Here is a 24,751-nt window from a genome sequence, read left to right as displayed (position 1 = left end):
TAAAGTTTTTTTTTTTTCGTTTTTTTTCTCACACGTTAAATATCTCAAATTTTCACCTTTGACAAAATTACAGCTTGATTGGAAATGAAGCACAATAATATTCTTTTTTTTTAAAAATTATTCACATGTCTCAAACATGCTTTTATTGAAAATGTTGTTGTGCATGCTTTTGTTCACCTTAAGACACTGCTATACTTAGTTTTTCTGTGATCCAGGTCATCTCGCACTTGTTTAGCCTTTCAAAGTTTACTCTTTTGACTGTGAGCATAAATGAACATGTTCACCGCATGCTCACTACAATTGCTTTGTGACACTCTTTTGGTACAGTCAACAGCAGGCATATGTGCCGACGTTGCGCACATATGAGGATTGTCAGCGTGTCGAGGAAATCTGTCTAGTCTGTGAAGACTGTGCTGATGACAAAATTTACATCACGCATACTTTGCGCGTTCCGATCAGCAGTGCGTACAACCAAAGTGTACTTTGGCCTTTCTTAATTTAGTACATTAACTTTATTAGGACGTAAATTGTTTGTTGAGGTGGAAATTATGCTGCAACTTTGGGGCGGTCAAATTTTATAAAGTATTTATCAAATGAATAAATTGAAAAGTAATTAATAAATCTAGCTAGCCTAACCCTAACCCTCTAAGCTAATACTAAACATATCATTGTTCATTAATTTATAGCGGTTTTTCATCAGTTTTAGACTGAAAATCTGGGACAAGTGTAAAACAATAACATCTATAAACAAAACACATTTGAAAAATAGCAAAAATAAACAATGAATGCATTGTAAAAAGTTTCCAAGACAGGTTAATGTGACCTTCATATAACACAAATTAAAAATCTGTTACTTTTAATCAAAATCAAAACCGTGGCATATAGAAATGCCCAAAGTTAAAGAAACACCTAAATGTCAATTTTTAGTCTAAGCAACCACCTTAGTGGTTACATGATTTTGTGTTTGGTTTGTGCATTTGCGTACTTTGAGTTTGTAACTCGTGTCTCAATGGGTCTTTTCAAAAGGAACTCGTACACATGAATCCGTGACTTACTCGTATTTTGGAGAGATAGAGCAGAGAAGTGATCTCAAACTGGCAGAGTGGTTTAATGCACTGAGGTTATGTTTGCATATCTGATAATGTGTCCTCTGTTTCTAACGGATTTAAAAACTAAATTTTGCATATACAAAATCTTTTGCAAGCTAAACTACACGTTGGTAGCTTTCCTGAATTATCCTTTGTTCAAAAATGATTTCTGGTATTTCAAATTAACGTTTATAGCTAGTAATGTTTGCTAAGGCATGCATCACTATTACTTTCACTCATTCTTAGGGATTTGAACAAACCCCTGAACAGTAGCTTTGGAGCATAACTTGTGCCCCACTGAAATAATGCAGCTTATTGAGAAAAAAATGTTGAAAAAATCCCTTGGACTTGCTCTCCATTTAATCTCATTACTGTTTAGGAGAAACAACTGAGATATTAAAGAGATCTCATTTGGGATTTTCCTTTCTATGGGTCTCTATATATACTCCAAACAAGGTACAGTCACTGTGTCTCACATAAAATAGAAATTTTGCAGCATTTATGTCTGAGATAAAGTGGTCGTTTATGAAGCAGTTGGCGCCCCAGCTCTCGGGACTGAAGCTATAAATTTAACCACCTTGTTTAAACATCAGAGCCCTTTTTTCCCTCATGAAGATAAGGACAAACATGAAAAGTTGGTAGAAAGACGCATACAAAAGTACTTTAACACTTTAAAGAGGCAATAAAAAGCCTAGATGCGACACCCCACCAACAACTTTGTTCATCAGTAAGTGAGTCAAATTATGTCTCGCCCAAATGAATGTATAAAAAGGACTTGCCTTTAGTTAGGAAACAGGATCAAAATCTGTCACTGGTGTTTAGAAGCAGATGTAGCCAGCTCTAAACAGCACCGAGACATGCACACATACTCCAGTGCGGAACAAACATTTTGAAACACTCAAACAATAATTGCAATATAAAACTAAGGAGTAATTTTTTCTCTCTTTCATTTTAATAATTTTGCATATTGCTAGGCCCATGCAGTTCATAGTAATATTAAAGGTGAACATTTTCAAAATAAAATTCCCGAAAACAAGACTGATCACACTGTGAATTCAGCATCACCAGGTCGAAAGTTCTGCTGCTAAAATCGGTCTGTGCTTACCGAAAGTGTAATCACTGCCCCCAGTGGACGAAGCTGGAAGTGTTGTTGAATCATTCGAAGGTAAATGTGACTGCACCTTAAACCTAAAAATGTAATTTTAGGGAGAAAATACAACCTCTGAATCTTGCTTACCATTGTTTGTGAACGCGATTATTTCCTGGCACGTGTGAGCTTCAGTTTACAGGTGAAATGTCCACAGAGTGGCACCAAAAGCAAGTAAAATTTTTAGTTGTAAATGATGTAATATATATTTTGTCAAATCTAGCCCCTAACCCAATCCCCAACTCTAAAGGCGCGGTCACACTTACCTTTGCACGGCGAAATTCTGCGGGCGGAGAAGGCGTGGGCCGAAGATGTGAGAAACCAGCAAAAAACGAGTTGCCAAGTAGCTTCTTTTTAATGCTTCACTTTATACTCTGGGAGAGTGAAGTTAAAGAAAAACTTGATGCTAAAATTATATCCTTGCCATTGTGAAAATTCAGTGGAGCTGTGTAGGAATCACCACCCACACATAGGTCACTGCCAAACCAAGCATCTTCCTATTGGTCAACACGGCAAATTCACCTGTCACCAAATTCACCAAACTTGAACTCCACACGAGATCTGCGAGGAGAAATTCTTCACCATAGGAAGTCAACTGAGATGACTGTATATTGCCCACAAAATTTTGTCATTTAAAGTTAAATATGACCACGCCTTAAACCTAAAAATTTAATTTTAGGGAGAAAATACAACCTCTGAATCTTGCTTACCATTGTTTGTGAACGCGATTACTTCCTGGTTCCCTAGGGACCAGAACCTGTGTCTCTGAGGCTGCATTCAGCAGAATGGGGTTAATTTCAATGTGAATTAACTTTGGGAATCAACATGTTGATTTCCCAAGAGATCGGTTTGAGAACAATTCATCTTCTTGGTCGGACTAAAAGGTAGTCCCGACCCAAACTCTTGATTGAACCATTGACCATTGGTTGAGCCAATGTTGCTATGTCAGGCTGGTTTGGATGCTCAAATGACCTGAACGCTCAAACAAAAAAATTTAGATGCTGCCACAGTGTTTACACTTTTTAGGGGAACCAAGCTATGAATGCCGCACTTACTGTATAATTACCTCTGCAAATGTACACTCTTGACATTTACACTTCAGTGTTTAAATTTAAGAACACTTTTGTACGATGCACAATTGTGGCTTTGTTGGATCGCCTCTTGATTTCCAAGGTAAAAATCTTAGTCCTGAAGCGAAACAAGTTGAGTTAATCCATACATGCCCATCCCGTTTTCATACTCCCTATCGGCCAAAATGGGGGAGGGATAGAAATCTTACATGAGTGGGATAGAGGTGACAGGGATGGCATTAGTGCAGAAGTGTGTGTGCATGAAAGCGAGATCACTGCAGCTTTGAAACCAATCATAGAGCCCTAAAGCTGCAAAGCACACAGCCAGTCCTAGTGTCGCCGCATGGATGGCGGGCGGGTTAATGATTTGCCAAAGCTGAAGCGCTCTCTTCCTGTCGAAGGGTTTATGTTAAATACTGCTGTTAGTCCTGCTCTTGTGGACACTATTGTCTGTCACTGGCTGGTTGTTTGGGGGCAAGAGAATGGGTGGGATTGGGGGTATTTACAGCCAGTGATAAATTATACAATGCGTCAGTCGAGGGGGCTCTGTGACTTTCTGTAATTGGTTCCCCACTGGGGATGACCCACTATAAATTATTTATTCCTCTTTATGCCATTCCATATCAGTTATGGTTGATATGCATATCATCAAATTCTTCCAAACTGTCTGAGCTGTACTGTCTACATTCATTTTATAGCTCTAAACTCCTATTTTATGTCAACAATGGTCTCATTTGCATCTATTCTTATTCCTGCAAAGCAGGGGCATGTCCAGCCACTCCAGGTGCCACCCCAAATTCTGAACTATGATTAGTCAATTCCCATGTTGTGGAGGGCCTTCAATCAAACCAGGTAGAACCTTGTTGGTTTAAATCACAGTGGGAAGCAGTGTCAAGAAATGACAGTTAATAGAGTGGACTCGGGGGAAACACTGCGTACAGTCATCACAAAATGAAATATGGCTTGAAAATATACTGTAGAGGACGCTGCATGTCACATCTGCGAGACAGGGACACTGAAGTGCACCTGTGAAGCTGGCTTGACAAAATCAGGTGAGGAACTATTTCATAACATTTCTAAAAACAACGATTTAATTCACTGCACCTTACAGCATGACAACAAGCACTATGATCATCCATCCCATCACCAGTGCTTGAAGTGAACAGGCCAGGGCTGCATTTCCCAACAGCATCGTAAGCTTAAGTTGATCATAGAGGCCATTGGCGCCAATGGTTTCTACAATCTACTTAAGCTTACAATGCTTTTGGGAAAAACAGCCCAGTACTCTCTCCTATCCCAACTAGACAAAAACATATTTCTACATATTTCATGATCTTGTTCTGGCCAATAACCATTCATTCAGATATGAAATGTCTGACTGACATGTTAAACCAATCACACTTTCTTACGTGATGTTTTTGGGTGTGTGTATAACATCAATGTGCATTATAAGTAGTTTGTCAAACATGCAGGGATAACTTGTTTACCTACAACTGCCTCAAACAAAGTTTTAAAATATTTTTAAAAGATATTAAAACGTCTTCAGCCTTAATTCATTTAGCGTAGTACGTCTATAACTGCCAATGGATTTTAAGAGTAATGTCAAAGTTGATACTTATATGAAACACAACTGAGAACTCAAGTTCTAAGCTATGAATAACATTTTTCCACTGAGTATGTTCAGAGAAACTAGAGTTGTGGTCAGTCACATAACATTTGTTGTGATCTGAATTGTCACGTCGACATGTCGCAGGTCACAGAGTGTGTTTACATTTGTCATGTTTGTGGTTGAGACCAACATTTGATGTTTCTAAGCAGAGCCATGTGTAGCTTTCGCCTTTCCTGTTGTGTTGATGTTGTATTGTGATTACACGTTGGCTGACAACCTCATTCATCCAGTAGACATGTGGGCTACATGCCCAGAACATTGTTTACGTGATCTAGAGGTCTTGGCCATGGGTTTTCATTTCATTTACATGACCTTCTCCACATTCAGATCCCCAGACATCATACAAAACTAGATTTTTACATTTTCTGAAGAATATGTGAGCAGTGCTTGCCCGTGAACAAACACCCAATGCTAGAGCATTACGGGTGGTTGCCAGGGCACTGCTTTGAAGTTGCTTTGGTGTTCTGAGGGGTTTTAGCACATTGTTATTTGGTTACAGGAGTATCTGGGTGGTTGCTAGGATGTTGCTAAGGAGTGTTTAGTGATTTTAGTGCATTGCTTTGGGATTTCTAGAGGATTCTAGGTGTTTGCTAAGGTGTTTTGAATGGTATTAGCATGTTGCTGTGCGGTTGCCAGATTATTATGAATGGTAGCTAGGGTGTTGGTAAGGTGTTCTGAGTGATTTAAGTGCATTGTTATGCAGCAGCTTGAGTATTCTGGGTGGTTTCTATGTGGTTGCTATGGTGTTCTGAATGGTTTTTAGCATGTTGTTGTGCTGTGCTATGGATGGTTGCTAGGTTGTTGCTAACGTGTTCTTAATGGTCTTAACATGTTGCTGTCCGGTTGCTTGAGTGTTCTGGATGGTTGCTAGGATGTAGCCAAGGTATTCTAAGTAATTTTTAGAGCATTGATATTTGGTTGCTACAGTGTTCTGTGTGGTTACTAGAGTGTTGGTAGGTGGTTACTAAGGTATTAAGAATGGTTTAAGCATGTTGCTTTGCGGTTGCTAAAGTGTTCTGGACGGTTGCTAGGGTGTTGCTAAAGTGTTCTGAGTGATTTTTAGTGTATTGTTATGTGGTTGCTAGAGTGTTCTGGATGGTTGTTAGTGTTGCTAGGTGGTTACTATCATGTTCTTAATGGTCTTAGTATGTTGCTGTGCGGTTGCTAGAGTGTTCTGAAATGTTGTTACTGTAGGGTGTTGCTAAGGTTTTCTGAGTGTTTTTTAGAGCATTGATATTTGGTTGCTATGGTGTTCTGTGTGGTTGCTAGAGTGTTGCTAGGTGGTTACTAATGTGTTCTTTATGGTCTTAGCATGTTGCTTTGTGGTTGCTAGAGTGTTCTGGATGGTTGCAACTGTAGGGTGTTGCTAAGGTTTTCTGAGTGTTTTTTAGAGCATTGATATTTGGTTACTGCGGTGTTCTGTGTGGTTTCTAGAGTGTTCCTAGGTGGTTGCTAAGGTGATATAAATGGTTTAAGCATGTTGCTGTGTGGTTGCTAGAGTGTTCTGGATGGTTGCTAGGGTGTTGCTAAGGTGTTTTGAGTGCTTTTTAGAATACTGGCTTATGGTTGCTAGAGTATTAGGGGTGGTTGCTCCGGCTTTGCCATGTGGTTGCTAAAGTGTAGTATGCGATTGTGGTTGCTAGGACATTTCTGGGTGGTAGCTTAGTGGCCAAGTTTAAAAGAGGCTCTTGTGGGTGGTTGCCAGGACTTTGCTGAGGGGTTTTTAGCATGTTGCTATACGGTTGCTAGGGTGTTCTCAGTGGTTACTTATTGGCCCAAGTCAAAAGAGCCCTCTCCCAAGTCTCTATGATATTCTGGTCTCTTCATATGCCTCAGATCCCTCCTTCAATGTAAATCTATGGGATTTTTCCACCCATTATAAAGCCCACTAGGGAAAAAGCACAAGTCTGATAACTTTTAAAATGTATAGCACACCTCTTCTCAACAAGCCACAGAATTTGAAGCATCATTGATGTCCATAACACAAACAATGCAAAATAATGCATCAAAATACAATATTTAGGGTTAGGGGTTTGCTCAAATCCCGACCCCAAGTATGATCACTACTAATAATGCCAAATAAGAAAGAATTATTTTGATAGAAACTAAAGTTGATTAACTTGGTCTTTCTGACCAAATAAAATATGAATATTCCATTTGACCTCCTTTAAGGGCAACTAAACAAAACAGACCAGCAAACACAAATTCCTCGACTCCAGACTTTAAGTCTCTTAGTCCCCCTTCCTGCTCTCCAAAAGCCTGCTGGGCTTCCAGTGTGTGTCTGCCTCTGTTCCTCTCTAATTAGTCCTGTATCCCCACCAGCCCTAACGAGCACGTGGGCCTTTTCCAGGGCTTCTTCATGTCCTCTAACTCAATTAACCCCAAGGCAAAACCACTGCCCTTCTATGTCCACCTCCCGCCCCCACCTTCTTTTGCCTCCAGACTGGACTGCTCATTTAGGAAGTTCTCCCAAGTCCTAATGCACGATGACACCTATTACATAACTTAAAGAAGCTTCTTTCATTTCTCCCCCTTCGCTGTCCCAGTGTTCACCTTTTTCCCAAGCTGATTCCACTCTTTTCTCTTTCAAAGGGAGATAATTGATATGCCCTGGATTCACGAGGATTCCAGTGTGCGCCCATGTGTCCCTGCATGCTCATTTTGAGGTTTTCTTTGTGTGCGCGAGCTTTTTTGTGTGTAGAAATATGAAATATGCAAGTAAGTGCATGTTTGATGAGCGTTCTGCAGTGACAACAAGATTCAAGCAAGATGAAAATAACACTAATAATTGTTTACCTTTTGCACATTTTTCTTGTAAGCGGTTTACAGTACCACTTCAACACTCAAATCAACACTTGATTGAATTTATGTTTCTCTTGTTCATATTATCTACTTATTTTATGTCATACTGTTTCAAATCACAGATTTACAATGTTGCCGTAGGCTTTTAAACCCTACTGTAAATTGTACATATGTATGCATTTCTTTACAACACTAAAATTGTGATAAGAAACTAAAATGGATAAGTTAAACCAGATAGTAAAGGAAAAACAGCAAACATGTGTCCAGCATACAAGGAAACAGCTTCAGTAACTTTAAAAAGCATCCCAGGAAGCATAAGTTTTTATTTGTTTGACAATTTTTGGTCACTACATAATTCCCCTTCTTCCATTTTTGTTTTTTCATTGTTTTGATGACTTGACCATGATTCTAAAATGTGGCCAAACTTTTGACTGGTTTTGTAAGTTTTAACACATCATATGCATCGCAAGTTTTAATGCATTGCATATGTTATAAAGCAACGCAACCAGCACAGATTTATCTTCTGTTTGTAAGTGATACTAGTGATATTTAAAGTTTTGTAGATAAATGTGATATGATAGGAGGTCTATTCATTATCATGTTTGTCTGTGGACAGATTGTGCGGTTAGTTTCCACAGGAAATAGCACATAAGCTTAAGTTTCTCAGAAACACACACACGAGGTGCTTTCAAGCCACTGACAAAGAACCGTGTCCATATCCTGTGTGTGTGTGAGCATGCAAATATACCTGCATGCCAATCTTGTTATGCTTTCTTTTGTTGTTGCAAATTCTGTTCCAGTAAGGACTATATTATTTAAAATTAAATAAATGTGAGAGGTGCTTGCCCATGCGAAACTTGCTGCCACTATGGCAGGGCATTGCTATGCATTTGCTATGCTGTTACGGGTGGTTGCTTACTGGTACATGTCAAAAGAACCCATCCCCAACTCTTTTTATATTATTGTCACTACATACTGACTTAGGAATTTTTGTCTGTTTTATCATCCTCAAAATTGTCTAAAAAAAGGTTACACACCAAAGTTTAATACTTCGGGTTAGTGGTTTATTTAAATAAATAACTCTAAGCAAAAGTATAAGCAAAAGTTGCCTTAACAAGTACCACTATTTTATTTTACCACAATAATTATTGAAAAAAAACAAACTTTAAAATTAATTGCCTTAATAAGGGAGCATTGTATGAGGAATAGGGTGAAAGTGTTTATGAACTGATAATCTGCCATTTTACTCATGATTTGTGTGAAAGCAAATAAAAGTCATTGTTGTAGCACCTCTAGTGTTCATTTCATCAATAAACTGCCGCGATACGTAAAACGAGACACTTAAATTTTTTTTTTGCAAAATTGTAGGTATGAGACAAGATTGAAAATACCACCATTGTATTCAAAATAAAACTGTTGGCAATGATTGCATTTCTGTGTTTTCACCATGTATTTATTTCATTAAAGTTTTGGTGCTTGTTGTTGAAAAGATTGAAAGGGTGGGGAAAGCGTAGAAGAAGGGGTGGTAGAGAAAGGACCGTGCAATTATGGAATTTCATCCCTCTTTCTCTCGGAAACTTAATCTTCCCCAGCCTTTGGGTAAAGCCGAAGGCTCATTCAGCCAGGAATGTCAGGACTAGTTTTAGAATGTAGTTTGAGTTTGCAGAGCAAGAGAGAGAGAGAGAGAGAGAGAGAATGCTGCAGAATTTCACGGTATAAGTTTACAATGGGGGAAGGAAATTCTAATGCATGTAAGATTGTAGTGCACATACTTTTTTATTTTGCATACTACAAATGCCTAATTTTGTCTTTTATTTCAGTCCCAAAACATACTATATGCAAATGCTTAACTTTGGGTGTTGTTTGGTTTCAGAAATGTGTCCCACCACAATTCATATGAGTTGCATTCTATAAATACATATATATATATATATATATATATATATATATATATATATATATATTGTATCCCCTTTTCTCCCCAATTTGGAATACCAAATTCCCACTACTTAGTAGGTCCTCGTGGTGGCGTGGTTACTCACCTCAATCCGGGTGGCGGAGGACAAGTCTCAGTTGCCTCCACTTCTGAGACAGTCAATCCACGCATCTTATCACGTGGCTCGTTGTGCACGACACCGAGCATGTGGAGGCTCATGCTACTCTCTGCGATCCACGCACAACTTACCAGACGCCCCACTGAGAGCAAGAACCACTAATCGCGACCACAAGGAGGTTACCCCATGTGACTCTACCCTCCCTAGCAACCGGGCCAATTTGTTTGCTTAGGAGACCTGGCTGGAGTCACTCAGCACACCCTGGATTCGAACTCGTGACTCCAGGGGTGGTAGTCACGCGTTGCATTCTTAACATTGCCGCAAGTGGCATAATAGCGTACATTAGTGCAAACTTCAAACATTCAGCATAGTCTTCTGTGGTAAGGTTTCTCTTTCGGATCAACTATTGTCATGGTGGATCAACAGTATGAAGTTAGCTAAACCCTGATAAATAACATCTAATTAGCACATATATTTGAAAGTATTTTGAAAGAGTTTTTTTTTTTTTTACCACCACAGGAACATAAGAGTGCACATATTTTAAACAGGACTTCTAGTTACATAAGCTTGATTTTGTGTGCCGTTGGATTCAGAAATGTTTCATATCACAAGGCTAGTATACGTTGCATTCTCAGCAGAAGGTTAATTATAGCGAAAAGATCTCGTTTTATAGTAAGATTTTATAGTAAGCTTGATTTTGTAAGTTGTTGCATTCAGAAATGTGTCAGACCACAATTCATAATGCAACGCAAGTACACGTTGCATTCTCAGGATTGCCACAAGGGGCACTATTTCACTAGCGCAAACTGCCTCAGTAATTTTTCTCTTTCAGGTCAATTACTGTTAATGACAGAGCAATATTTGCCTAATTTATTTATTTATTTGTTTTTGCCAGAAACTTTCAAATAAATAATACAATTATTTGATTATGTGCAAAGCCAAAGTTTGTGCTTTTTTTTCATTTGTTTCGTTGTATTTATTATTTTCCAGGAAAGTTTGTTTATGCAGTTTAAAAAAAAATAGAATGTGTTCTACAATGCATACAGATTGTAATTGTGAAGAAAAATCCCCCAGCTGCCAGAAAAACAGATAAAAACTTCAGGATGGAACACAGACCATTGGCTCTCTTGTTCCCTGCCCCCATCGAGTACCTCATCCTGCTGTCTCTCTCTCTCTCTCTCTCGTCACATTGCTGTTTGATTGCTTAAGCCCGGTGGTCAGACAATGGGTGTATAAAGAATGGGCCGCTTCCTTCCTTCCTGTTGAGTATTCTGCCTTGATGAGCACACTGAATAGACCTGGACTTCAGAACGAGGCATGAGCACTGGGGCCCGGCTAAAACCAACAAAGAGACGCTCTGGGGGCTTTTCCAATTGCTCTGCTGCCTAGTCTCTCTCTCTCTCTCTCTCTCTCTCTCTCTTTCTCTCGTTCTTTCTCTGCACAAATGCACTCACTCTTTTTTTCTGGCTCTTGCTTAATGGGGGCATTTCTCCGGAGTTGAGGGTTTGTTAATGAAAAAGTTTGTCCTAACCTTCGACTGTTGTGTATGTTCCATAGTTTGCACCATACTGTATTTGTTGACTTTGATTCAGCATTGTACAGCAAAATTCCAATTCTTGATCAGTGTTTGGAATCCTTAAAACAAAAATCTGTTAATTGGTAGCACTTTAAAATAAGGTTCTATTTGTTTAAGGAATTACAGCGGCATAATGTTGATGACCATAAAAATGTCCTCCTTTTCTTTAAAAAAAGCAAAATACTTACAACGGAAGTGAATGGGGCCAATCCGTAAACGTTAAAATACTCACTGTTTAAAAAGTGTAGCCACAAGACAAAATTAATATACGTGTTAACATGATTTTAACGCTATCTAACCTTTTCTGTGTAAAGTTATATATCATTTTACAACTTTGTTGCCATGACGACGTAACATCGTAAACCCAAAAACCCTAAAACGACCATAAAAATGGGAATTTGAACAACTTTACAGCTCAAATAATACATGAGTTTTAAAAGAGGAATTAATGTAAATGCTCTTATAAAATTATAAGCTTTACAATTTTTCTTTTAAACCCTCCAAAAATAGGCCCCATTCACTTCCATTATAAGTTCCTCACTGTAGCCTAAATTTTTGTTTTGTTTTTAAAGAAAAGTAGGGACTAGTCAAAGTAAATTTTTTGTGGTAATCAACATTATGCCACAAATGCTGTAGACTGAGATTATATTAAGTATCATGAACTAACAATGTATATATATATATATATATATATATATATATATATATATATATATATATATATATATATATATATCCTATATCAGCATTTATTAATCTAGGTTAATGTTAGGCATGAAAATACAATTGTTCATTGGAAGTTCATGATACTTGATGCATTGTTTACATATACAACTTTTAATTTAAAAAATGCATTAGTATATGAAGAAATTAATTAAATATAATTAATTAATTAATTAATTAATATAAGTGTTGAAAAAGTATTGTTCATTGTTTGTTCATGTAAAGTAGAAAGCTAATGTTAACAAATACAACCTTATTGTAAAGTGTTACCAAAAATGTAATAGTAGGCCTAGTTGTTGAATGTAACATCAACCAAGATTATTAAGTGCTGTAAAACTATTGTTCATTGTTAGTCCATGTTAACTGATGTAGTTAACTAAACTAACTTAACCAAGAAATTTACCTGAGAAGCAAAACTGCAAGACATAAAGACTTATTTTTCAGAGAATTTACAAGGAAAATCCTATAGCTCAACTGGTGGAGCATGGCACTAGCAATTCCAAGATCATGGATTTGATTCCCAGGGAAAGCACAAGGTTATAAAATATTAACCTGGAATACCTTTGGATAAAATCTTCTGCAAAATGCATAACTGCAATGAGTGAGTGTATATTCAATTATAAGTGTATATTATTTTGGTGTAAACCTCACTAAATGTATTATTATATTTCTTATTTTCTAATAGCCATTTTTGCAGTGAATAAACGTGAACCAAACTCTGCAATGTTATACTCGAAAAATAACTGCCTCTTTAATCCTGTTCTAACCAGTCAGGGTTATCTCTCTTTGCTTAGTGTAGCTCGCCCTGATTGACATTGTTAAATTTAGAATCTGGGTGGAAGTAATCAATACCCTTTCAACCCATACAAAACACCAACAGACGGTTACACGGCGCCTTAGAAAAGCAAGTTAAATCCCTTCCTCTTGGCCTAGGTTGTTTGTTCATTGATAACTAGACGTTCCAGTCTCCATAAGCTCTAAAAACCAGTGTTAATTTTTGGGACAAAGTAGGTTCCGTCCCGTCTGTTGTCTGTTTATTGAGGTCAGCCCTCCCAGCCTTTATCTGACCCATTTCTTTGCTGAATGGAGAAATCTATATTTCTCAATTTCTCTTGAACTTGGCATGCAACTGCAGCTCTATCAAAAGGGTGTCATTTTTCCCCATCTATCCTTCTTTTGTGCTGCCTGCACCCATAACAACACATTTAGCGGCTGCTGCACACTCGCACGCAAAGTATGAAACATGCGCGTGCGTGCTGTCACACACACACATACACAAACACGCTCAAAGGCTGCCCTGTGTGAATACCAAGCAGGTAGGTGAGGAGGCTTAGGAGGCGGTGAAATAACTGAGGGCTTTTGAAAAGACGGTGAATACACAAGGGTTCGGATGTGGGGGTAAACTGTTGGCCCATTGTCATTTAAAGTAATGTCTTTAACCCTTTACACACTTTCTTTGGCCAGGCAACCCCCTGTCGGTGCCCTGCCATTCACAGCTTAAAACAATGGTTGGGAGGCAAGCCGGAAAACTACACACTCGAGCAATGGGAACGGTTTCGCAGCATAAATGGGGAAGGGGGCTCATCCATGGAGAGGGGTGGGAGCTGGCTGCCTGTCACTCAAACCCTCGGCAAAATAACAAACATGCGCCAACATGCTGAACCAACAGCACGAATGTCAGTAGTGCATATCATGTCACAGGAAAGAAAGGGGGGAAAGGCAAAGTCTTCTTTTACTGTGTGACTATATTGCTCTTATGGTAGCCTTCAGCTACTGTGGGCCCAAAAATAGTATTTTGGACACTTTTGGACATTTAAGCCACACTTAATAAAGTCTGAATGGTTTTGCATTGGTTAACAAAATATCAAACCATGTGGCATTTGCAAAAAAATTATGCTAGAGCTTTTCTCAGAATTAAATTCACTTTTCTGATCATTTTTAGTGGATGTATCAAGTTCACACAGGTGTTCTAGCAGAGTAAATATTAACAATGGACATGTTCCACGAAGTTCATGAATATATTTATTGTTTTATAATTTGTGAAATGTTAAAAATGTTACTGAGTTTAATATTTTGTTTTTTAATGCAAAAAAGATTTTTAAAGGAATGTTCCTGGATTGACACAAGTTAATATCAGGCCATGTCCACATTTACCTGGATACATTTGAAAACAGCATTTTCGGAGAGCTTTCCATCCACATTGAAACGAATGAAAATATTTAAATCCCCTTACTGCGCATGCGAAAAATTGCCGTTCCCTGTACGGTCTGAAATGCAACTGTCCTCATGTTCCGTTGCCTCAACGTCAATGCAACGTGAAGGTTGTACAAAGTTACATTTATCTCAAATTAATTTCGACTAACCCCTAGTTTATATATATATATATATATATAAAAGCAAAAATCACAGTTACAGTAAAGCACTTACAATGGGAATTAACTCCATAAACATTAAAGTACACATAGTTTCAAAAGTATAGCCAAAATATATAAACATTATACATTAAAATAATTTTAGTGTGAAAAAAATAAATAAAAGATCACTTAACATTATATCACTGTCTATGCTACAGTTATATCCAATACTGGGATAAGAGGGTTTTAGTTTTAATATTGGATATAACTTAACACTGCTAAGTTAAGTAAGCAATTTTATCACACTAAAATCATGTTAACACAAATAATGTTTACGTCTCGTGGCTATACTTTTAAAAGTGTGCATTTTAGCGTTAATGGACTGGCCCCATTTACTTCCATTGTAAGTGCCTTTTTGTAACGATGATTTTTGCTTCGTTTTTAAATAAAGGAGAGACGAGTAAAACTCGAATTGAACCCGGAACGTTCCTTATATTTTACAAGCATAAATTTCAAGATTACAATATATTTCATTAACATAATTACTATTACATTAACCACTATTGACCACTTTCCTATACATAATATTACTATCAGTGATATTAACTAAGCTGCAAAGGAATATTAAAGATCATCGAAAAGCATTTAGTGTAGAACGGTGGTTCTTAAGTGGTGGAGTCTCAGATTTGTTCTGATAAGGTCACGGACACCATGGAAACAATGCTAAATGCATAGTTAGGACAGCAAAATAGGCTTATCAACTTTTATGATGTTCCTAAAAGGTAGGACGTCCTATCAAACTCGTGATTTTTTTTAGTACAATTCATCAATTCTTTTGCTAGGTAGAAGCTAACCAAATTAGGCAGATGCCAACATGATGCCACAGGTTATGTGACAAGCAATATTAAAAATATTCCATATTTGATTTTAGGACATTTTTTATTTCTAATTCGCCATTTTTGTGTTGGGTTGCCATTTGATGCCCAATGTAAAATTTGGGTCTTGAAGCAAAACCAGTTGAGAACACTGGTTTACAACTCTATTTGGCTTTGATTTTGCTTTTTTGCTTTTCTTTTCTTTTTTTTTCTTTTTTTACCATTGTTGAAATAAAGCTGTGATAACACAAATTGAGTAATTGTTCATTTTTAAACAAATTTTGCATGCACATACTCATCTTCGCAGAATGTCGAGGGAATGAAAACTTCCTCAAAAGCAGAATTGATAAAGCATCCTGCGAATAGCATATCTACTCTTTAATATTCCCACAGGGCAGTTTCCATGACACAAGAGAGAGGACTGGAGAGAGAGCGTAGCAAACAATGGCTTGCCAACAGAAACAATCTCTGATCCTCTTGATGTCAACTAGTGGTTCACATACTTCAATGATTAAACCAGTGCCAGATGTTTCCCATGGAAGTAAATGCAGCCAGTATCCGCTGCTGGCAGGAGAGGCTGGAAGTTACCCCTGCAGGTCTGGCTCCAGATCAGGGCTTCTTTGTGAGGGAACGGAGGTGGATCTTGATCTGGGATCAGTTTGTTTGGGTAGTTTTATCAGACAAAATGTGAATAACTACTGTGTTTTGAGTTCCATGTAATGGTGTTAATTAGTGGTAATTGTAACTTGGAGCTTTTTATTTAATGGCATGTTCTTTTGGTATTTGAAGGGCCTAATTTCAGTCTTATTAATTCAATATGTCTATTACATAACTGAAGATCTGCAGACATGTTCAGTAACATAAAACATAAAAGAAAACTACAATTCTGCAGTTTTCAAGAACAAATTCTGTTTGCAGGACTTCGTGCATATGACTAAACATTGTGATGGAAACAGAACCAAAATATTAATATTAATGACAGGGTTCCTCAACTTTCCAATCACTATCCAGTTCTGAGAGTTTTCCAGCTGTGATTACTAGATAAGGATTTTTTAAAATAATTGTCAAGAAATTGCACACACAAATAGCAACTCCAGGCATAACTAGAAAAACTTTTAGTATCTATAGACATTTCCATGACTTTAAAATTTCAAAAAACATTTTTATGAGCATGGGAACTCTATATTCTATTCACCAAATACTCAGTTGTGCATTTTAGATTGATGTGCACTGATGGTCACTTATAACTTCTCTTTTGAAACATTTCCTTGTACACTGAGATAACATCGACAGAATATCTCTCAATTTTGAGCAGTTTGTTTATTGAAGTCACCTACTTTGCCGATTTGCCAACAAACACTATCACTTTCAATGGCTTATTTTAAGATGACCACGAAAATGAAGCATAGCTCCGTTTGAACATCATTGTGTCATCATAAACGCAAAGTGAAATGCTACATTTACAGAAGATCTATCGGGTAAACAAAGGGGACTGAAAAAGAAAATACACGAGATTTTCTAAATGGTTCTTTGTGCGCTAAAAACAAGGTCAACAGCAGGACAGAAAGAACACAGGAAATGCATTGTTTAATTTCAAAACGTTAATATATTTTCTATTTTATAGTGAACATATGCATCAGATTTGACACCCTTGTCACCCTTTTTTGCAGCAACAACAGAGGAGGTTTTTTGTCTCAAAGTTGGGGTGATGTCTATAAAGATGCGTCTCGAAATAAATATTACTTTATAAAATAATAAAACTTCAAATAAATATTTTTACACTAAACAATGTGTTTGAAATTAGAAAATAAAGTTTTCTTAGGGTCACTGTACAATTTACAAGTATAGCTGTAGGGATAATTCATGTAAGGTCTCTCTTATAAGGCAAAATATCAAAAAAGTGATTGACGTACATTCAAAATGAATGTACAACACTATACAAGTTTTATATATGCATCTTATATATGGATCTATCAAGGTGCCTCTGGTTTGGCACAATGCTTTTCACAGTTGAAATATTATATGTACAAAAATAAAATCTCTCAGAAAAGAGCTCATTTGCTAATTTACATACTTTGCAGATACTATTCACAAACAGTTAGTTAGGAAAGTCTGTCACCTTTATCAGTCATATTACTGAATGTCAATAGGGCTAACATTCTGGACTTCAGTTTAAATGAAAATGACATAGGAAAATTGTCGCAAAAAAACATTTCCCCCTCTTAAAGAGTAAAAGAGAAAGAAAGAGACTAAGAGAAAAGCAAAACAAACAAACAAGCAAACCACTTCAAACAAGTTTTTTCCAATCCAATGTCACCTCTTGGTCTACAGTGCCAAAACTACAACAATTTGCGGATATTTCCACGGCTCTGGGTGCGTTGAGATTGTCCCAGATAAGGCTATCTTTGCAGTGCTACTCCACGGACTAAGTTTCCTTTATATGTCAACTCCTTTGTTCTTGCAGTGACACCCTGGTCGATTGGTGCAGTCGTAGCACGTCTGGCACAACGCCACGCAACCCTTCGCTGGAAGGTAGCAAAGGAGGCAGGGTAAGAACAGTGCCAGGACACTTATGGCCGACCAGCGCAAACAACAATGCGACTGGTTGCAAGAGAATGGTTTGTCCGCACACACATCCTCGTCGTCACTAGAGCAGTGGTAGAAGAGGCCCTTGACGCAACAAACACAAGTGACGTAGTCCATCGATGTCGTTGCGGAGCAAAGGCACCTGCGACCACACATCCAACAGGAAGGCAAAGTCCGAGGGCAGGTGCACCTTTCGCACTTGCAACGACCACAGTCAGCACACCGATTTGAGTGCTTCCTATCATCTTCCTTCACTCCAGGCACTGCAAGGGGCTTGAGTTCCTCTTGTTTCAGGTCTGAACGTTTAGGTTGCACCCTCACAATCCGATCACCTGTCCCGCCTGCATTCGCCAAAAGTCTTTGCTCCGATGAGGTGCTGCCTGTACTGGCCCTCGCACTACTGCCTGAACCATCACTGGTTGCACTAGTGGATCTGCTTACAGCGCTCCTTGGCGACTGAGGGGGTTGTTGAGGAGTTTGAGAAACTTGCTGCACCCTCGGGGAGCTTCTGTTCTCAGAGAGCTCATTAGAGGTGGTGGAAGTCGGGCTAGAAGGTTGCGAGTCCGTTTTCTGCTGGGAGGCCGGCGGCCGGGGCGCCACAGTTGGGCCCTCCGTATACTCATTGCTGCTTCGGATGGTCCTTATCTCGTCCAGGGAGAGCACCTGACCCTCCAAAGGCTCTGGGTCCCCAGCCTGGGGTCTGCCAGTGTCACGCAAAGCTCGCAGCAAGCCAAAGGAGCCGCTGCTGCCATTTTGAGTTCTCGTCTCCATCTTTACTCTGAAGTGGGAACTCTCCGGCTGGCATTGAACACATCTGAAGTCCTGTGGGGAAGGCAGACAGTTAAACGAGAGCGTACAGGGAAGTAAAATCCCATAAACTAACCATATGTAAATCACAGGAGCCAGGCAAACAGAAAATGCAGATGGCATGCTCCTTTATGCAAATCTCCCAACTACTCCCCACCTCTACAGCCCTGGAAGGCTGATCATCAATAGGGCAGGCTTGTACCACCTGCAGCTATCAAGTTCACAAGGAACATTGAGTAGACACCAACTTTTCCTCTAAAAGTGCTACACAGTATAAGGCTAAAAGTACATTAAGGTCTCTTTGCACAGAACTTCCTACCATTTATTATAGAACTTTATTGCTTATTAATTATAGGGTGCTGTTTGCCTTCTACACAAGCATCTTCCATGTTGATCCGCAACAAGTGAGAGCTTTTGAGACTACTCCAAAATGCATTCCTGTCTATGCCCTATAATTGACAACCCTTCTCTTAACTTACTTTTACATTCATTCAAACATCTTAGGGAGTTTTTTCCTTGCCATAGACGCCTTTGGTTTGATTGCAAGGCACTACACTTTGTAAAGCAGATGGAAATATTTCTATTTGCATCTGAGTTATATTTATTTGGTCTTAAATCTTAACATATTGCTTTATTACAATTTCAACCAATTTTTTGTTGCCGATTTTAACAATACCAACTGAATTTTCATTGCTCATTCCTTGTAGAGCACACTGGAACTAGTTATAAACTAGTTATATACATTGCAGTATAGCATACTGGCCTCCTATATACTTTTATATAATATAATAAAGATAAAAGTATTAAAAGCAAAAGTTTTTTCTTAAAGTTTTTTTTAACTGTTATTTTAGTCTTAAGGAACCAAAGTCATATACCATAACATTTCAAAGTGATCTAAACAACTATAAGTTGTTAAAAACGATAATAACGACGTAATAATGACATATAGTCCGGCTAATGTCGTCAGAGGCTTCAGCTCAGTTTAATAGATGACATTTGCCATTATACATTCTTAGAAGTCTTTAAATCTCATCGTCGCACTAAGTTTCTAAAAATAAAATCGGGAAGTTTTTAATTTCGAATCGCCAAGTTTAATATCTCGTCGCTCACGTGCACAGGCGATACATCATGACGTGCACAAATACATAGGCCCCCTGCTGACGCTGTCAAAGAGGGCGGAGCTCTAACAAAAATACGAACATATAGAAAAGTAAAATATTCACATATATTAAGAATAATAATAATAATAAATAATAATAAATAAAAATAAAAAAACAATGAAACCATTCAAATCAGCCGGGACACTCAGCACCAGTTGAGTTCAATTTAAATAACACTACCCCCAATTATCATATCAATGCACAATCTCTTTCCACGGGGAGGCCCCATCAGCAAAATGTCTGTTAAACATCTGTTTATCTCCTCACTGCTATTTAAACTCTTGATCTGGCTTATCAGCATGCATACTAACTTTAAAACACTACTTAACTTAATTTTAGGTTGCATGGAGTACAGAATTATTTATTTATTTTTTAAATTGCAACACCACCCAAAACTTACATAAGCCCAATTTTAAAACTTAAGTGTTTAATATTAAATGCATAACTGTAGGCGACGTTTTTCAATGTCGGTTTGCAACTTGAACAAAATGAGACCCAAAGTACGCAAGGTAGCCTACAGATCCGTATGGCAACTATTTGCACAGCTGCGAGAATGGCGCGGATCATTTGCACTGGAAAAAGTCACGAAGAACACGAAGAAACATTAATATAGAAATTTTATGAAATAAAATAAAAAGTGCCGCAACAATTCAATGCGCAAAAAATTAACACAGGTCACTTACCGTGATCTCACCACCTCAACCCCCTATTTGTGTTGTGAAGACTATACCCTACTAGTAGGAATTTCTCTTTGGTTAGTCCTCAGTTCATTGGGAATTTCATTCACAAAAATCCCGATGATAGCAAATACACGCGCGTCCCCGTAGTCGCCGTAATTTTTTCTTCGCGTAACTCGCGCGAAAAAATAAGGTCAGAATTTTATTCCAAGTAGAACTCAGTTTAAAGCACCAACAGTTTAACTTAGGCGTGTAAACCGCTTATTTAGCCATAAAATAAAATAAGTTCCAAAATCCAACAAAATTAGCCGAGTTCATAAAGAAAAAAAAGGGCTGAATAGTTTCTCAAGAAGAAGCGTTGCGGTGCGCAAGTTGAATGTTTGGCTGCATTGCACACACTGTGGTGCTTTCAAGTTTTTCTGCACTTGTTTTTTTCTTCTTTCCGGAGAGGAGGTCGGGTTTATGCTGTAAATGGCGTCATGTGGAAGTGAAGGGGGTGAACAGAGTAGCTGTTGTCCCAGAGGATATATCGTATCCGGTCCCAGCTCATTGGCTCTACAGGACTCAACATTCACTCCCTGTGTGTGTGTGTGTGTGTGTGTTCAAGTATATATGGTTTACGAGGACTATTCACTAGCTCTATTCTACATTATATGTAATTATGCTATAAACGTGGGTTATGAGGACGCCTCAAGTGTCCTCATAAACCAAAAGGCTTAAAAAACATACTAAACTATGTTTTTGAAAATGTAAAATTGCAGAAAGTTTTCTGTGAAGATTTGAGAGAGAGAGAGAGAGAGAGAGAGAGAGAGAGAGAGAGAGAGAGAGTTTGTGTGTGTGTGTGTGTCAGAACACAAGGATCGGGAAGTTCTTTAGCGAATCGATTCATTCGGACACGTGTCAATGAACATGATTCAAAGAGCCGTTTCACGGATTCTTTTGAGTTATCTTTGAAAAGTGTTCCCATATGTCGCTGCGGGGCATTTTACGTTTGGGGTTTATAGTAAAGTAGCTGTTAATCACTAAGGTTGCAAATAGAGGAAGCTATATAAAATGCATCAAACTTTTTTGTTCCAACAATGTCGTTTAAAGTAAAGAATGGTTCCAAATATGATTAATAATTCCATTAATTAATTATATTAACATTTGTCGATAATGCAATCAATATTGTTCTAATATTTTCTCACAGTCCCCAGTTTCACTCCATTAAAAACTCTTTGCGAATCCGTTCGACCGAATCATTAAAGAAAGAATCGGTTCAAAAGAACAATTTTCGCGCGAATCGGAGAGTCTTATCTGTTGCTCAACCTCTGTTATATTACTGAGCACACTTACTGTATGTTTATGACTTTTACACACTTTTGTTCCTTTTTATGACTATTTAAATGTTCGGTTGTAATGGTGGAGCTTTGTCTCAATTAGTTTGACATTTTACTCTTCCATAAATGTTAGTCTCTCCCTTTCTGTTTTTACAGCTGTTCACGAGTTTATAAAAAATAAAATAAACACACACACACACACACACACACACACACACACACACACACACACACACACACACACACACACACACACACATATATATATAAAGCCTTTTTTTTCTTGGCTTTAAACATAATTTCAGTGTGCAAATGTATATCCTAATGATTAGACTTTGAGACAGAATGCTCGAAATTGCAGGACAATTTAAATAAAAGAATTAAAATAGAAACAAAACAACATCAACAATAACAACAACAACAACTAATAATAATAATAATAATAATAATAATAATAATAATAATAATAATAATTATTATTATTATTATAATAAAAAATATTAATAAAAAAAGTTGATTTATTCAGTTTAACTAAATGAAAAAAATAATGTGTCTATTAGGCTACTGCCCTCTGGTGGCATCATAAAAAAAAGAAAAAAAAAATTGGCCTGGTTGAAAACTGGTATTACTTGAATGTGTATTTCTTTAATTATCACCAGAATACATTTTTTTACAAGACATGCATGGCAACAGTGGGAGTGTTCTGGGGTAGGGGGGTTTGGGTGGTCCTGACAGAAGTCTGAACCCCCCCCCCCAATTAGAACACTCAAAAAATAAATAAATATTAATTTATATGCATGTCCATTTAGAATAATACAAGTATTATAAACATTTATTTTCTAACAAAAACATTAAACAAGTTAATAGCCTATACAAAAGAAAAAAATAATCTAATCTGTCAGATTTGCAGTAAAATCCAATCTAGTAGTGAAAGTGGATGAAAGACACAAATACAACAGGTTTACTTAGCATGGAAATAGCTTCCGTACAAAGGCACTTTATAATGTATGAACCATTGTTGGCTAATAGGAAGTACTTCCACAGGAGTACTCCCCCCCCACCAACCCCCTTACACATTGTCTGCCTGTCTCTCTAGCAACTTTACTTTTCAAAGGCTGCAAGGCAATAACAGGCAAGGCTACTTCTGTGTTATTAGAAGGAGGGGGGTGGACAAATGCACCTTTAGGTGGCCTCAAATGAACACGGTGAGTCAGAGAGGAAACGAGCGGAGATTGAGCGAGTTCCCAAACCCATGAGGCTCCACCATCTCCAGCTGTGCGGCCCCTATTGTTTGGGGCCTCCTTTTCACCAGCCAAAGGTGAAAAGGTAACTGACAAGGCTTTGTGCTTGGTCATGGGGACTCCCATTGCCACAGAACGCCCAGATTCCCTTGATCACACATTGTCAATGAGTGAGTCCACCAGGAAATGGGTGAAGGGTGTTGGAGGAGGATCCAGGAAGAGGTCTTTTAGAAGAAGACACATAAAGAATTATAGGGTGAATCCCATGAAAACTGCTGAGAAATGTCCGGGTCAAATTTTAAGAGAAAGAGAAATATTCTATTTATTTATTTATTTTGCATAGAGAACATATTGTGACATTGTGACAATTAAGCATATTTAAACTCCCCTCCCCCAATTCTCTGTGGCCTACTGTAATGCAAAAAATATGATGATATATTACTTAAATTGTAAAGTCTATTTGTAAAGTACCTTAAGTATGTATCATGGTAGTATTTGTTGAAAGGAATATAAGTTCTGCTGATTTAAATAATAAAAATACTTGGTGTCCAGACAGGATGATTTCCATTATTGTATTACAGTAATGAAAATGAGATTTCTTTCACATTACAGTAATTTGAGTGAGACTTTTATTTTCCCATTATGGTAATGAAAAATCGTTTTTTATGGAAAAAAGAATGCGATTTTGTTTGCATTATGGTACTGAGAATTTTGGGGGGATATGTGCTTAATTCTCATGAAACTATTGATACAGTGCAAAACATCATAATGGTCCTAAAAACAACAAATTTCTGCAAATTAAAAAAAAAAATTCTGTTGATTCTGGGATAAAATATGACCAAGACATTTCTTCATGAGAGTCACCCAATAATACGAAAAATAAAAACATATTACATAAAATCAAGCAAAACTCAAAAAATATAATTAAATATTTTAGCGTTTCAATTTCATAACAACATTTAATAAAATCTAAAAAATTATAAAACTAAATATTTAAAATATTTATTAATTTAATTTAGTAAAAAATAAAAAATAAAAAATTTGATGGAATTTTTTTATGAAATTGAAATGCGTAAATCCAGTGGCAGGCCATGCATTTAAAGTCTAGGCCTTCAGTGTGATTCACGCCATTAAGAAAACACAGTTTCACAATGAATAAGACTCCCTATGCCTTTGGGCATCATACATTATGTCACAGCTAACTAGTAATACCAATTGACATTTTAAAAAAACGTCCACTGTGGGTGGCGCTCAAACTCACGGGCTGCTTCGGGCATGTAATTTGTCAAACAGTTGTCACACTTTGCTTGTAAGCATCAAAGAATAAATTCTGACTGGATAAACTTTTCATTTTTCTCTATTTGTTTGTAGATTAATTAAGAGTGGAAAGCGATTAAAAATAAATAGGAAAAAAGGTGATTGAGAATGAAAAATATTTATTTATTTGGCATGTTAGGCCAGCAGAGAAGGCTTTGCTGGCCCTGAGAATTCACCTCTGCGTAAATCTTAAAAATAGGCTAAAATATTTTTTTTGAGTGAATGGACGAAAAGCTTAATTTAGCTTTGAGCTACAAGCTAAATATAACAGGTATTTGTGGGCTTT

The 24,751-nt window shown here is 37.5% G+C and overlaps 1 protein-coding gene across 1 annotated transcript; it reads right to left on the bottom strand.

Moving 5' to 3' along the window:
- Positions 1-16,941: 16,941 nt before the first annotated feature.
- spry2 (sprouty RTK signaling antagonist 2) lies at positions 16,942-21,080 on the bottom strand. The gene is made up of 2 exons (XM_051702198.1): positions 20,595-21,080; positions 16,942-18,766 (listed from the first exon to the last, which is right to left on the bottom strand). The coding sequence occupies exon 2, from the start codon at positions 18,713-18,715 to the stop codon at positions 17,795-17,797; it is 921 nt and encodes a 306-aa protein (XP_051558158.1). The 5' UTR covers positions 18,716-18,766; positions 20,595-21,080; the 3' UTR covers positions 16,942-17,794.
- Positions 21,081-24,751: the final 3,671 nt, after the last annotated feature.

The sequence above is a fragment of the Myxocyprinus asiaticus genome, chromosome 7 (genome assembly GCF_019703515.2).
Source record: "Myxocyprinus asiaticus isolate MX2 ecotype Aquarium Trade chromosome 7, UBuf_Myxa_2, whole genome shotgun sequence".
Taxonomy (NCBI): Eukaryota; Metazoa; Chordata; class Actinopteri; order Cypriniformes; family Catostomidae; genus Myxocyprinus; species Myxocyprinus asiaticus.
This window is presented reverse-complemented; position numbering and strand designations above follow the sequence as displayed.